At 46.0% G+C, this 14994-nt stretch overlaps 1 protein-coding gene across 1 annotated transcript; it reads left to right on the top strand.

Moving 5' to 3' along the window:
* The first annotated feature begins 6092 nt into the window (after positions 1-6092).
* LOC142574074 (uncharacterized) lies at positions 6093-11594 on the top strand. The gene is made up of 3 exons (XM_075683244.1): positions 6093-6133; positions 6793-7100; positions 11438-11594. The coding sequence occupies exons 1-2, from the start codon at positions 6125-6127 to the stop codon at positions 7096-7098; spliced, it is 315 nt and encodes a 104-aa protein (XP_075539359.1). The 5' UTR covers positions 6093-6124; the 3' UTR covers positions 7099-7100; positions 11438-11594.
* Positions 11595-14994: the final 3400 nt, after the last annotated feature.

A 14994-nucleotide genomic window follows, 5' to 3' on the forward strand; every position in this document is an offset into this window, starting at 1 on the left:
CCCACTGACACGAGATGAGGAAAACTAAACGCCACAGTTCCTAAGACGAGCACTGCGTTTCCATCGAACTGTGCAAGTCCTCGTTCTTGTCCTGCTAATTTGACAGTATTCGTTGACGGCGCCGCTAAGCTTGCCCTTGTGGACCCCGACAACCAGTTTCGGCGATGGACGCCACACATTGCCACAATCTTGGAAAGGTGACGACGCCCCTTTCTGACCCATCTCATCGCATTGCCGCCGTGCAGCGAATTCTGCCGTTAGCGATGTGTGCAACTCGATTGTGGGTTTCAAGACGTCCTCTACACCATCGACTTCGTCCTCCTTCCTGTTCCCATTAAATCATTCTGGAGTGGTACTTTCGAGCCAAAAGCCAGTATTGATTGCGCACATGCCGAGGTCACATATGCTCCGTTCTGCCGAGCCCTATTAGAATGCACTGTCCCTGTTGCGTCAAAGCTCATAACGACACTGACATTCCTCCTCACTCATGCGCCCTTGTGCCGGTCGCCGGTACCGCATTCAGTGATGCCACGGCCATCTTCACGCCATCTCACGTTCTTGTCTCTCGAATAGCTCTCCCCCAGCCCTTCGCCGCATTCGTCTTCATCGCCTGCTCCAGCCTCACTCATCGGCTACAACTCATTTGCCTTCCCGCTTGCCCTGCTTCGCCATGGATGTCTCGGACACCGCCATCAACTTGCTACAAACTGTTACGCATTATTCTTCGTCCTGTGTCGAGGTCAGTGCCTTCGCCACGCTTTTCAACCCTGGACTTTCTGAGAAAGCCTTCAGTCCTTTCATTGCTGACAATCTCACGCCTTATAACCGAACTCAGCTTCTTAGTGGGCTGCATCACTTTTGTTCATCCTTCCATGTTGACCAGCTTTCTTTAAGACACACATCCACAGGGATGCAAGGCATCGATGGTGGCATCCACCACCCACTGCGCCAAACAATATCGCGTATCAGTTCTGTAGCATCGAGTCATTATTGAACAGACCAACGAGATGTTTGCTCAAGGCATTATTCGCGCTTGCTGTCACACCAACCCACAGTGAGCTCGAACGGGAGTTTTAAAAGCCTACGAGCGCGTGCGCATGAGCTATTACTAGCATGACATGTACAACTTCATTAAGAAATCTGTTCGCTGATGGCCATGTGTCAATGTCGCCGATTTTTACCTGGACGTTCACCCGACCCCTTACAGCCGATTCCTTGCCCTGCCTGACTCTTGCATGGTGTCGGCGTCAATCTCTACGGGCCAGTTCTCATCACTTCAATCAGCTGTCGATAGATTATTATCACAATAGATCACTTACCTCAGTATGCAGAAATCGCCTCTCTACCAACAGTCAGTGCACGTGATGTCGCGTCTTTTATTTTTCGCCATTTCGTTCACCGTCATGGCGCACCTCAAGCAATCTTGAGCTATAGATGCGGCACCTTCTGCCTTGAGCACTCCTCGCCAAGTGCGATATCGTTCACCGGACCAGGTCCGCCTAAAGCCCTCAGACTAACGCTTTCTGAGCGTCTCTTTCTGCCCTCGGGGACACGATATCCATGTACACCGCATCCGATCATACCAGCTGGCACCGACTTATTCCGTTTTGTTACGTATACCTTTAGTAATGCCACGCAAGCTAATAGTGCTTTTACATCACTCTTTCTGTTCTGTGGCCACGACTCGTCTCACACCGTCGACACCGTCTTGCCTTACCGACCTATCCTATCCGAGTGTAACCCAATGTCCAACGCCGCCGGTCAAGCATAGGATATGCAGTCAACTAGCCCGCCACATCTCGTCATGAGAACAACAGCTCCAGAAGAGCAGTCAGGTCGCTCGCCTCCCCAATCCAACTTTTCTCCCTGGCGCCTGTCATGTCCCCAGGCGTACTCAAACACAACGTCAAGTTCAAACTCGCAGCCTGTTGAGTCCCCAGCAGTACTACTGGGCTCGTCACTGATACTGATTCTCAAGTATAACTGACATTACCATATTCTGGTAGTGCGCTTCTGCAGTCACTGGCGAAATTGAGCAACTGATGCCTTCTTCCGACATGCGACGCCGTGGACGCGAGCTTGTTCACATCCAACACCTCAGGCACTGTTATTACCCACTTGTTTTGCTTTCTCCCCAAGTCGCCAGGCAGGCTCCTCTCAGGTCGCGCGAGGCCGGTTGTAAAAAATACCTATGGGCAACCGTCCCTGCACCACTTCCATTATTTCACGAGAACTATATGGTTGAGCTTGGAGCCAGCCCCGCCTATTTGTAGAGCTCAGTACACCAGTGATTCCTTTTGGCCGAAAAACTGTGAATTTAATGCTGGGTTTTTATCTGCCAAAACCACGATTTGATTATGAGACACATCGTAGTGAGAGACTCCACATTCATTTTGACCACCAGGGGATCTTTAATGGGTCGCCAATGCACGGCAGACGGGTATTTTTGCATTTAGCATCTATCGAATGCGGTCGCCGCGGTCGCGATTTGTTTCTGCGACCTCATGCTTAGTAGCACAACACCACCGCTAAGCCACCGAAGCGGGCGATAAACTTCTTTATGGTGTATTACGTTAAAGGTTGCCTGAAGTTTATGCAAGGTTTACTTAGGTTTTTCAAAAGTTCTCACAAAGTATTGGTGCATTGCAGAGCGGTGCATACACCTCATTTTCATCTGCTATGGATATATTGTTAGCTGCAGTTTACAAAATTGATATCGTCTTTCGTTGCTGAGGCGTAGAATTCTAAACGTAATCCTCGAGTGTTTAAGATTATTGGGAATTTTCGTTTTTGAAGTTGACGGCCAGAATCAAGAAATCGACGCTTAAGGTCACTAGACTCTAACCTTTTCTTGGAAATGTAACAAAGCTCATGAGAATCTGAGCAGCGGTTGCCCGTAAGAACAATTTTTTTCCATTTTCATGTATTCAGATAGCAGCTTTCTAGCTGAAGCTTCCTCTCGGGAGTGACGCGCAATAAATTCAAAAATTAAATTCAATCGTGCCGATCCCTTTTTTCTACCCAATCCGCTTCTTCCAGTACTATTGATTACTTTTTTTCACTAGAGTAAGAAACTGTTGCCGCAAAGTTGTTGGGACCTGGGGCAAAGCTTCACTATGTCAGTTTCTTCGCAATAGGAGTAGTTCCTCACTTAGCGTTTCTTTAACTACGATGATTTTTTAACCACAGGAGGTCGCACTTGTTCAAAAGGTCACGCACTTTTTCCATGGTGAAAGACAGATTCTCAGGCTGCCATCATTAAATGTATAAACGATGTCATCATTCCACTCACGCGAAAGCATGGGAACAACCTAGATAAGTACTCAAAGCAACCAGTGAGCTCACGAAGTAGTGTAGTTAATGAAACGTTGTGCTGAAAGTTGAAACCATGTAGAGTGTGATCAATGTTTACACCGTCAGTGTCAGGAACGAGTTCAGGTCCATCGTCCCGTTCTGTCTTTTCTTCTTTTTTTTAGTATTTTATGCTTCTTATTTTTTTTCTATGGCACAGATATTCGCGTCATACCCGATACTGTAACAATATTGAGTGTTTTTGAACTTTGGTACTTCACTATAGTCGTCTTCATCAATCTATAATGAAAAAATACATGGATGCCATTATGTGAGCATGCGAGGCCGGCCTTTCTCTTTACTATAGCGGCGTTGTCCCTCTTGAGTAGCGAGTCCTATCGTGGTTACTAGTTACACTAAGTTGTGCGCGGAGCATTACAAGATAGAGCGAGCACCAACTTGCCCAATTTCTTGCTATATTTGTCAATGATCATTTAGTTCACTGCATGCGGGTTCATTATACCGAGGTTCAACTGCAACTCAATTTGTTAGACGACCGGGCCAGAATATGCCTTGTTCGTTTGGCTTAAATTCTCACGCCAGCAGTGGACCTTCACGATGCTATGCGCTCCGTAGGGACGACGAGGGTAAAAGTAGCATGGGATATATGGAATGATGGGTATATGGATATATGGATATATATGCATGGAAGCGCTTGCTAAAAAGTATACGTTCCAGTAGCTCGCTTTGTACATACAGTCGACAGCAGTATAAAAGGAAACAGCACTATCATTTTAAGTTCCCAGGGATGGCTGATGACGTGTACATTCACACTGTACGTACGTATGTATGTATGTATGTATGTATGTATGTATGTATGTATGTATGTATGTATGTATGTATGTATGTATGTATGTATGTATGTATGTATGTATGTATGTATGTATGTATGTATGTATGTATGTATGTATGCTTGCTTGCTTGCTACATGCAATATATTACCGCTGAATGAATGCGTTCTTATGCTCGCAATTGCGTACCATGTGGTCTTCGCACTGAATATAACTTCCTGTAAAGGAGTGTGTTCAGAAACTGATATTTGGTCAATATATCCTTTTCTTTCTGAAGTTTCATAGTTACGCCTAATATTTTTCTATGTTTCACGATGAGCATACTCTGGATAACCCGAAGGAAAAGAAAACCAACTGACCAAGCTTGATGAGCGAAGACGCGCGGAGCATTAAAGAGACGACGCGTCCGACGACTACGTAATCGTCGTCTATCACGATGACGAGTGCACAGCCAAAAAGTCTTGCCGGAATGATGGGCCGGTGAACACTATTACGCAAAAGCAGCGCGCACCGGCAAGAAAATAATCGCTGTGAATCCAGTTAATGTGCACGGATACTTTCCTTTATCCGCACTCTTACCCGCATACTGCTGTTCTGCGCTCCTTTTACGTCATCAACTTGGGCCAACACGCTCAAATCGCTGTCCTAATTCAGTGAGGACGGAGTATGGGGTGACTGTGAGCTTGTCGCCGAATTCAGGAAAACTAAGGTCGTTTTGTCGATGATGACAATAACGACGACATACCTGGTGAGTTCGCGGGTCAATGATCGGCGAGAAAAATGAGGCCCCCAAACCGTTGAAGAAGAGATTCCAGAGCACAAGGTCATTGCTTTACGCAACGCCCAATCGTCGTCATAGATGAGAGTGATTTCTCGGGCTACACTCTCATCGCATACGTCTTCTTTTTTTTTTTTACCTATATTATCAAAAGGGCATGAGATCAATTTAGTTCTTGCTACGATGCGCGTAGCAACAGCTTGAGTATCCAAGCGGCCATTATTGCTGCTTCCGTAACAGTTGCTACACGTTCCATCAGAGAAAAGAGAAAACGCTGCGCCGAGCTTGCTGAAACTGTTTCCCGATGTGAAAAAAAGAAAAAAGTCATCAGGCATCATAAACGGCGATATTTTACCAAGTATAGACTTTTCCCAACTTCACGCCGTTTACCTTGCCGTCACTGCGGGAAAATTCTTCCAATGGTTCTGTCCTACAAAAAAAAAGAAAATACATAGAAACAACAAAAAAACCGTCTGTGCAGGTACTCGTTTAACAGTGATGCAAGTTCACCGAAGACTACGCAAGCACGTTGAAGGAAACAAAAGTACGCACAACGCCGCCACCACGGCGTGCGTCGGTGGGCGGTGTGACGTCACGACACCGAACTGGACAAGCCGTGTCACGGCGACAAGAAGATGGAGTTGAGAAAAATGCGGGCTTGTATCGCCCGCCGGCCATTGACCAGACGATGGAGATATAATAGCGGGGGAGTGGGAAGTTCAAGGGAAAACAATACATGGTTTTATCTCGCAAGCGGAAGCCTAAAAAAAAGCATGCTACAGGATAGGACTCACCGTTCTCTTTAGCATGCCCTCATTACTATATTTTTCAGCTTGGTCACTCCGTGTGTACAAAGCGGATGGGATAACGCGTTTGAATTACAGTCGTGACAGTGAAGACGTACGCAAATTTTGCCGCGCATGCTGAATTGCGAGCTCTCTCTCTCGTGGGGAATTGCCAAGATCTCTCATGGGCGTTGCGACATTCGCAAGCTCCGCACAGGGTTTCGCTAAAGATGCGAAGCATACTGACAGACGCCTGCGAGATCTTAATTTCCCGCTGATGTAAGCGGATAACAAAAACAAAAATGAGACAAACACATTATGATCGGGGCGATCGTACGCTGCGAATATAAAACTGCACTGAACCTCACTCTCAACGCGTCAGTTCCTCCGGGCACTTGTCAGCTGAGAGACCCTCAACCATGATCGCCGTGAGTGTAGCCTATCCTCTAGTTTGCAGGGAACCTCGTGCTTTTATGTTTTGAGTTTCTTAATATTCCTGCTAAAACTTCCGTTAAGCAAGCTCTAATCATTTTTTCGTTATCACGCTCACGCCATGTGTTCACTCTTACATATTAGGGAACTAATATTTTTCTTTAAATTATTCAATCCTCAAGTGCATATCTACAAGTCGGCTTGATGGCGGGGTTCCACGAGTTGACTGGTCATGTGAAGCTTTAAGACATCCAATATTCTTTGTGATTGTAAGTCTTGTTGAGATTACCAAAGTAAGACTACTTAGAGTTAGGAGCATGTCAGAGAACTCCACGGGTAAGTAAAATTAATTCGAAGCCCTGAACTACGGCATCCCTAACAGCCAGTGTTGTATTGAGGCGCTTAAACAAAATCAGTCAATCAATCAAACAATCACTCCATCGATCTCAACGAACTAGTAGGCTACGTTCCCTGAGCGAACAAAAATCCAGGAGTGTAAATAACGATTACGCCGTTTTCACGGCTGGGTTCTTACTTTGACTTCACCCCTTCGCGCCTAGTCTGAACCTGTGAATTCGTTTCTTCAAAGATCGAACTGCTTCCCACCTTAGCGTACCATACACTTGAGGAGCCCCTGTGCCACTATTCATCGCAGGTGTTGTGCCTCTTCGCCGCTCTGATGGGCAACGGCCTTGCCTCGCACTTCCACACGCACGGTCTCCTGTCACCCGGCTACTCCGTGCACGGAGCTCCCTTTGCTGCCAATCCCGGCGGTGTGCCCTGGACTCCCACCATCCACAACGTGCCCACCCCGTTCGGCCTCTACTTCACCGGGATCAGCTACAGGCACAGTTGGGAGGCTCAACCACCGCGCGTGCACAATGCGTGGGGTCTCTCTCCGTACGGTTTAAACTACGGCTACGGGCTACAGACCTTCGGCTATCCGAACCTGTGGAAGTAATGGTGAGTTGTCATAAATATTGATTGCTCAATATCCGGATCAGTGTCATCGAATCATCGAATATCGCGACTGCGCACTCATCGAAGCGCAGCTCTGCGACGCGCAGTTTTCCTGGCGAACAATAGAATGGTCCCTGAAAGCTTGCCATCAGAAAGATTAGAGAACTAGTAGCCTATAACTTTAAAAGAACCACTTGGGTGCAAAGTGAATCAGGAGTTCTCTAATAATCAAGGTACACTGTGAAAATGTTGACACTCTCAAGGGTGTTTTCTTGTCGAACTCGTAACACCCTTAACCTTAGGGCCGTACAAAAATTTATAGAGGCCGACAACGGAGCTCTAACTAGACGTGCGATGACAAAAGATGCAGTTGAAAACTATGTAATCATTCTTACAGCCTTGGGCGCACAGAAATGTCCGACAAGATAATTCCAAAGAAAAAGATATGAAACTCTCGTGTCAGATATTTCTGTGCGCCCAAGGCTGTCAGAATGATTACACAGTTTTCAACTGCGTCTTTTGTCATTGCACGTCTAGTTAGAGCTTCGTTGTCGTCCTCTATAAATTTTTGTAAGGGCCTTACAAAAATTTATAGAGGACGACAACGAAGCTCTAACGAGGCCCTAACAGTAAGGGTGTTACCAGTGCGATAAAGAAAACACCCTTAAAGGTGTAAATATTTTCACAGTGTACACTTCTAAGCAAAATTACACCCTTTGGGTCGTATCTTGCCGCACAACGATAATCGTCATCTGTCTTGTCCGCATTTCCTTTCTTTAACACTGCAAGCCCGGTACTTCCAAGTCACGAACGGCATGCGCGTTATCAGCATGACAGAGCCTTCTTGACAGAAAAGTAGCGAGCCCAGCGCTTTCAAGAAAGGAAACGCAAGCAACACAGATGACGATTATCGTGGTGTGGCAAGATACGACTCAAAGGGTGTACATTTGCTCAAGAGTGTAGATAATAGTATAGCCCAGACGCGCATTTGATTCAAGTATAGCTTTAATGAGCCTACGGCGCAACGTGCGCGCCTGGATTTTCTCACTATTCTAAGATTTTGCAATACAAAAAGCGACTGTGGAAATTCCAGCTGCGGTTATCTTTTATTCTATGCACCTTTTGCTTAACTTTCGTACTCCTTACACGTTTCTTTTCTGAAAATAAATGGCTATCATAGGTAAGTAATATTCGGTGATTTAGCACGTCATTGCATCCGCTTTCTTTTTTTTTAATATTTGAGTAGCCTTAAACCATAAATTACCGAACCTCAATTACTTGAACATCTTTTCATTTAATTTATGCCATAGGGCATACTGGCGCCAATGAACAAAAATTACCTAAAAGAACAGATAACAATAATACACCATACATTTACAGGCATCGGTTATGATCGTAAAGAAATATATCTGGGCCGCTATCTTGTACACGTTCGAAAAGTCGACGTTCGATTTCGCCTCACGCGATTGGACTAGATTGGCCTAGGCCGCGATATCGGCGCAGCCTGGACAATCGCGCGAGGAGAAATCGAACGACGGTTTTTCGAACGTGTACAAGATAGCGGCCTGAATTGGAAAAAAAAAACTGCAATAGATATTAGAGCCATTGAAAAAAGTTGAAACTTTCCTCTAAATCAAGCACTGCAGAAGTCACACGAGGAAAATATTTATGCAGCAGCGTTAAAAAAGAAACAAGCAAGATTGCCAAAGCCGCGATTCGAACCAAGGTTCCCACATTCATGTGCCCAACGCTTTCGCGCGGTGCCACAACCAACACGGAAAGCAATACTATCGCGCAGGTTCTGCAGGGGCTGCTGCTACCCCATCACTAGCGTTATCGCTATATACTCGCCAGTGTCAGTTCCTTTGTGAGAAGTTCATTGAAGTCGCGCTTGATTGACTAAATGACAGCTCCAACATCTAACTGAGCCGCATCCCGAAGCGCGCTTTTCTTTCTTTTTTTCGCACGCACTCAGTCGAAGCTGACGCAAGCAAGAAGAGTGCTTTCTTTCTTTTCCTCCGATAACTTTTGTCGGTGCTTTTACCATTACCTTCAAGAACGTTGCAGTCCCCAGCCAATGTCAATCCAAACAGTACTAGGATTGTCAGTCACTGCCACAGCTTTCACAATAATTGAGCCGAATACAATGCAGACTACAAAGTGATTGTATCTTGCCACCAATTTCGTTTTCTCACGACTAAAAAAACATTTACTTTCCTCCACAAAAGCGCTCACTGTTGTATGCTGGGCTGGTATATTGTGAGGATTCTATTCACTCGATATTACAAGTTCTTACAGTAAAGTCCTGGCCTCAATGAAATAATCAAACTGCTACGGAACCTGGAGCATTATACCGTAGTGCTCAAACTTTCCCAAACGTGTCTTTCTCAACTGTCGATCGATTGCTTTCGAGAAATCGGATTATTTAACTGCGCTTCCCGTTCCGTCATGCAGCACCCAACTAACGCTTGAAAAAGGAGGACGCTAGGGGTCTCGTACGCTTCCGGTCGCGAATTTTTGCGCCCGAGCCTCCATGCTCAGCCTTCCACCGTATTTCCCAGCTTTTGTCTCCGCTGACGTTTTTCTGTTTCCCAAGCTCCAACTGGTACTTAAGGGACACGATTTCAATACTGCTCAGTATATCAAGAAATCAGTGACGGCAAAACTCAATAGAATTCAATAGAACTCAATAGAAACTCAAGGAATGACAGGGAAGTCAGTTTGAGAAGGCTGTGGAGAGGGCAAAGCTGTGCATAGAATATAAAAGAGACTACTCTGAATAATCCTCAGCCGGCTTCGCTGCTGTCGCGTCAAATTTGCAGATATAAGCATCTGTCATGGAACATTACTGGCAGACCTGGGGCCGAATTCACAAAGCTTTTCGTTCGTAAGTGCTGTTTGCTGTTGGTATGCCGCCTTCGGTAGGATGCCCGGCATCATCATCGGCTTAAATTTTCTCTTACAAACACTTCTGGCGTAGAAGCCTTTCGTGAATGTCGATCCTGTATATTTAAACGCGTAGGCATTTCTATGCTTACCCAGTGAGAAAACCGTCCATCCGTGCGTCCGTCCGTCCGTCCATCCCGTAAGACGACCGCTCTCGCGACAGCGCCCCAAGCAGCGAGCGAATTCACCGTCGTGCTGCCTCTCGTCTCAACGCCAACGAAGCGGCGAGAACGCAGCGCTCACGGAGCTCTCAACGCACACATCACTCTGCCACTTTCGCAGATAGCTTTCGAGATACGGACACGCGTGTCTCTCTTTAACGCTAGGTAAGCGGCGGGAACACAGCGACGGAAACTATCAGCAGTCGGCACTTTTTGTCGGCATCGCAAGGCGGGTTCTAGGTGAGGCCCGCGCGTTGGTTCCTTACGAAGCCGCCACCTCAGTAAGGTTGGTCAATGGTTGACGCGGATGGACAAAGCCCTAAAGAGCGATAACAGCTTATAATGATCGGAACGTCTTCAGTGCACCTAGCGCCACCATTCGCAACGCCACAGCGCCGTCGTTTGCACTGGCCGGATCCAGTTCCATAACATTGATAATGACACCGGGCTGCGTGGAGACGAGCAAGTGGCACAATATTTAGGCATACTTGGACAACTCCCAGAGCAGGATTTTTATTCATAGTCCACCGCTCACGAGCGATCGATACCGCTGATGTGGGTAGCCGCTTGGACGAAGCGCGAAAAGAAATAGTTTTCTAAATGGGTTTCTTAAGTTATCCTAACCTTGCAATGTATACAGCATCGCGATTAATGCTTGCCTCACAGAAGCGCCCAAATCTTTCTCTCGTTTGAAACACCGCAGTGGGCTGATAAGGAGCAACCAAACACCTTTGTAATTTTGTGTGCTGCTTTCAGATGTTTTAATTGTGAAAGTAACTTTCTTTTTTAGGATGTGTCCAAACTTTAATGGACGTTGTTTGACTTCGAAATCACTGAAAGAGTTAATTAGAAATAACTCGCGAAACTACAGTAAGTATGTGCGTTTATCATGGCACTGAAACGCAAACACAAGCGCACGCAGAGTGAGAACGGGAGCCAACATTCAAACAAAGCGACTTGTCCTCTCATGGCAAGAAATGTTTTTCTAGGCAGCGTTTATATAGCTCACTATCTGCCACCTTTCATACGGGAGCAGAAAAATCGGAGTCGAGTATGTTGAAGGTCATAGTCACCCCAGTCAGCGGGTTGAAGTTAGTGCCACAATGAAAGAATGTACGCGTATTATTTGACGTGCCAATCGCAGCCTTTCAACAAGCCAACAGCCACGGCTGCCACTGCAAACGAAATGTGTTCTGTGAACGTGTTAGCCAACATACTTTCTTTTTTCCGCAGTAACAAGATATGCAGAAGAGCCTACGGAAACCCAACAAGACTTTACCAAATGACGACCGGTATGGGACAGTGTGACAAAGTGCAGTGCTCGTCGTTTTTGACCCTGTTGGTGACAACATGGTTCAGCTACAAATAAAAATGCGGAGTCTCCAATTTATTGGCTTGTTTCACACTTTATCAAGCAGACGTTTACTGGTAGTGCACACAATATTTCGGCTGCCCAAATTCGACACATGAGTAAGCGCTTCAAAGCCTCCTGCTTGGCATTTTCAGCACAGACATCGCGGACATAATTACTTCCTCGTGTTCGAAGTATGAAATGCCTTTTGACCATGATAATGACACTGTAGCTGTGAAGTTCAAGTGTTCTCGTAGAGACACTGACTTGGGGACATTGAGCACTTAGTGCGCTTCAGGGGGAAGAGCCCACATATTGCATAGGGCAAATCACTAGCGCACACCATAAGTACAACGAAAATTATAAAAGCTCGCGTTGGGCGTCTTCTACGCACGCAGTGAGGTGGCCGAGAAAGCCTCGCAACATCTCGAACCAACGAGAGCTTAGATTTGGAAGTGGTAGCCCGTTGGTCAAACGGCACAACGTGTCAATTCCCAACTCTCGGCTTTGACTGAAGCTCATTGTCGATGCCCTTGCTTACAAGTTTTCCACATTATCCATTCTTCGTAAATAAAAGCTCGCAGGAAAAGACCACCGAGTGCTTGCCGTATGACCCTACGATTACTTCTACGTATTCGCTGATTCGAGCTTTCTTTGAAATAAAAACGATTTGAACATCTTGTAAAATAAAAACAATTTAAACATCTCGTTTCTCTTGTGTGTCAGAATTGAGGTAAGCGAACGGAGATGTTGTGGCTTACGACCTCTTTGAGGATGTTTTGGCGCAATTTAAGTACACCACGGCTGCAATGTATTCTGCCAAAATTGCGCAGGATCAAATTAGTGGCCGCACTGACAGTCACCTTTGTTGCAAACGACTGACAAGAGATAGCATGTACCACACATCGAGATTGAGTTAACGGAGAGCTATGCGACAGACTTTGTGCTTCGACCTTTTCACTGACTTTCAGAGACAGCGTTTGCTCGACTGAGAAGCGGTGGCCGTCGAGCCCTCGCGGTGGGCAATCGTCATAGACAAAATTACAGGTTGTCGCTGACCGAAGGGCATCAATGATGCGTGTCGCGTCATTACTGACCTTTAATGCCTAATGCTTTCCGCATTCACAGTGTAGACGGCAAAGATGGGATCGAGCCACGGATTTCCCTGTATTCTTCCTCCGTTAAGCGCTCGTGACACGCAGCCGGCCTCTCTCTCTCTCTCTCTCTCTCTCCTTCTCTTTCTGTCCATCCACCGCTCTGCCCGTCTGTCTTTATTTTTTTTAAGTCTGAAGAGGCCATAATGTTTGTTCAATAATGTTACAGCGAAACTTGGACAGATCAGTGTGTACACGTGGAAGAATCACCAGAATATAGTAAGGAGCGACATAGGTGAAGTGCAGTATGTTACCTATGGATACAAGATTAAAACGCGAAAAGAAAAAAAAAACTTATTCGGGCTTTACAAGCTCTGGTTATTCTCTTTGACAGCCAGAAGTAGGCTCGAAAACATTGATCAAGGTCATAAAGGAGATGAATCGAACTAACGACATTTGCTTAGTAAAACACTGCAAAGTATTTATGCAGAAGCTTCGGTTTTGTTGTGAAAGATTTACAGGGGAATTTTTAAAAATAACAGCGGTGCTGTCTCGAGAAACCACAAAATTTAAGGATTACGTGGTAGAAAACCATTTTGTCATTGTATTTCAACAACATTGCAATCAGTGTATACTCAATACCACGCGGGAATATACATCCCTGCAGAATGCTTGAGCGACAGTATGGAACACACATTGAACCAGATGGGTGTTGCAGGATTAATGGGAGACTGCACAGCGCCTCGAATTGTAAACTCTTTTTTGTACGAAATCCTTTGTTCTCCAAAGTCGAGTACGGATGCTGCGTTTGGGATTCGCAAAACAACCAAGCCATTAACCATAATATTGTCAATGAAAGTGTGTAATCTGGAACTTACCGTGATAAGCTAAAAATTGGTCGTGTGGCATTATTTCATATAGGTGGAAAGTACAAAGAGTTGGGCAATTACAGACCAAAATTTGGCGGACGCTTAAGGTTCGCCTTTTGAGAGTGGAACGCCCGATAGCATTCAAAGATCCCTGACTGCTTCTCAAGCATCCCGGCAACTCCAGCTTATGCAACCGCAATGTTGACCGAAAAACCCTGACAGCGAACGCTATGCGCGAAGGGCGAGCTTCCTGGCAGAAACGCGGTCTCTCGCGTGGGTCACGGATACGCGGAGGCGAGCGCCATCTGTATGGTGTTGCATGGTGCCGGGCACGCCGCTCTATGAGTGGGGGAAACGCTGGAAAAGGGGTTTGTGTTTCAGTTTCCGCCCGTAACGAAGTTATGTTTTCTCGTATATTCAAATTACAGACCGACGCTTTCATGTCTGCAGGTTCTGTGTAAGCCATACTTTACGATTTTTCTGGCACATTTTGCTTGGGGATATTCAATTAGTTCAGTAAAGTCATTGCGCTACGCGAAGGGCCTGCGTGGTTAAGTATACGTGATTAGGAATTATTTTTCGCTGACAGAACGGTCGACACAGGACCCCGCGACGCCGGATTTTCTGCGACACGAGGTCTTGGTACATTTAACAGCTTAATTTTGTGCTGAAGCCGTCGACATATTGTACTTGTCCACATTTCCAATCCATAATAAATCAATAAATCAACTAATTTCTCTTACCAGCTGCGCGCATTAAGCGAGCAGGCAGGGCGCGGCAGCGGAACGAGACAGTGAAAGATGCACGATGTCCCTGCCGTCAAATCACACGCTACAGTACTGTAGTTTTGATAGTTATAGCTCTGATAGTTTTACTACGGAGAGTAAAACAAATAATGCATAAATGTCCTCATGGCAACAAAGGTATGTCATCAATAGTACAGTTCCTTTCATAAAGCAGACATCTCAAACCTTGCTGGACCTATATGTTACCTAAACATTGGGTAGGCTCAAAATGACACAGTATCACCATCTGGAATGGTAGCTTCGATCGTTTTGACAGCTTATATTTTTGAGCGTTCAAGGAACCTTTAAATGACTTCCACAGGCCTACTCAAGATACAGCAGCTGTAATATAGTCAGGCTTTTGGCTGAGGTCGACGCAACTGGTTGTCGTAACAGCCATTTTCAGCGTTCCCCCTCACGTGTCTGGCTGCCAAAATGGACAAGCGTACCCGCTGACATTCGTAGTGATGTCGCAGCAACACAAGTCCTCGTATTCTGCGTTCGGTGATTGCGAACAGGGGTGCATTACTTCCTGGGCACGCAGTTCCTCGCCGGTCGCTTCTAGCCAACCTACATGTAAGAATGCATGTAGGCTGTTTACGGTCTGTGTTTCATGGCTGTTCGCTAAGACTCGTCTATGCAATGACCTAGCTCACGTAGACGTTCTCTTCCGCTAAGACCGCTTTCGAAA

This window comes from Dermacentor variabilis, chromosome 3 (genome assembly GCF_050947875.1).
Source record: "Dermacentor variabilis isolate Ectoservices chromosome 3, ASM5094787v1, whole genome shotgun sequence".
Lineage (NCBI taxonomy): Eukaryota > Metazoa > Arthropoda > Arachnida > Ixodida > Ixodidae > Dermacentor > Dermacentor variabilis.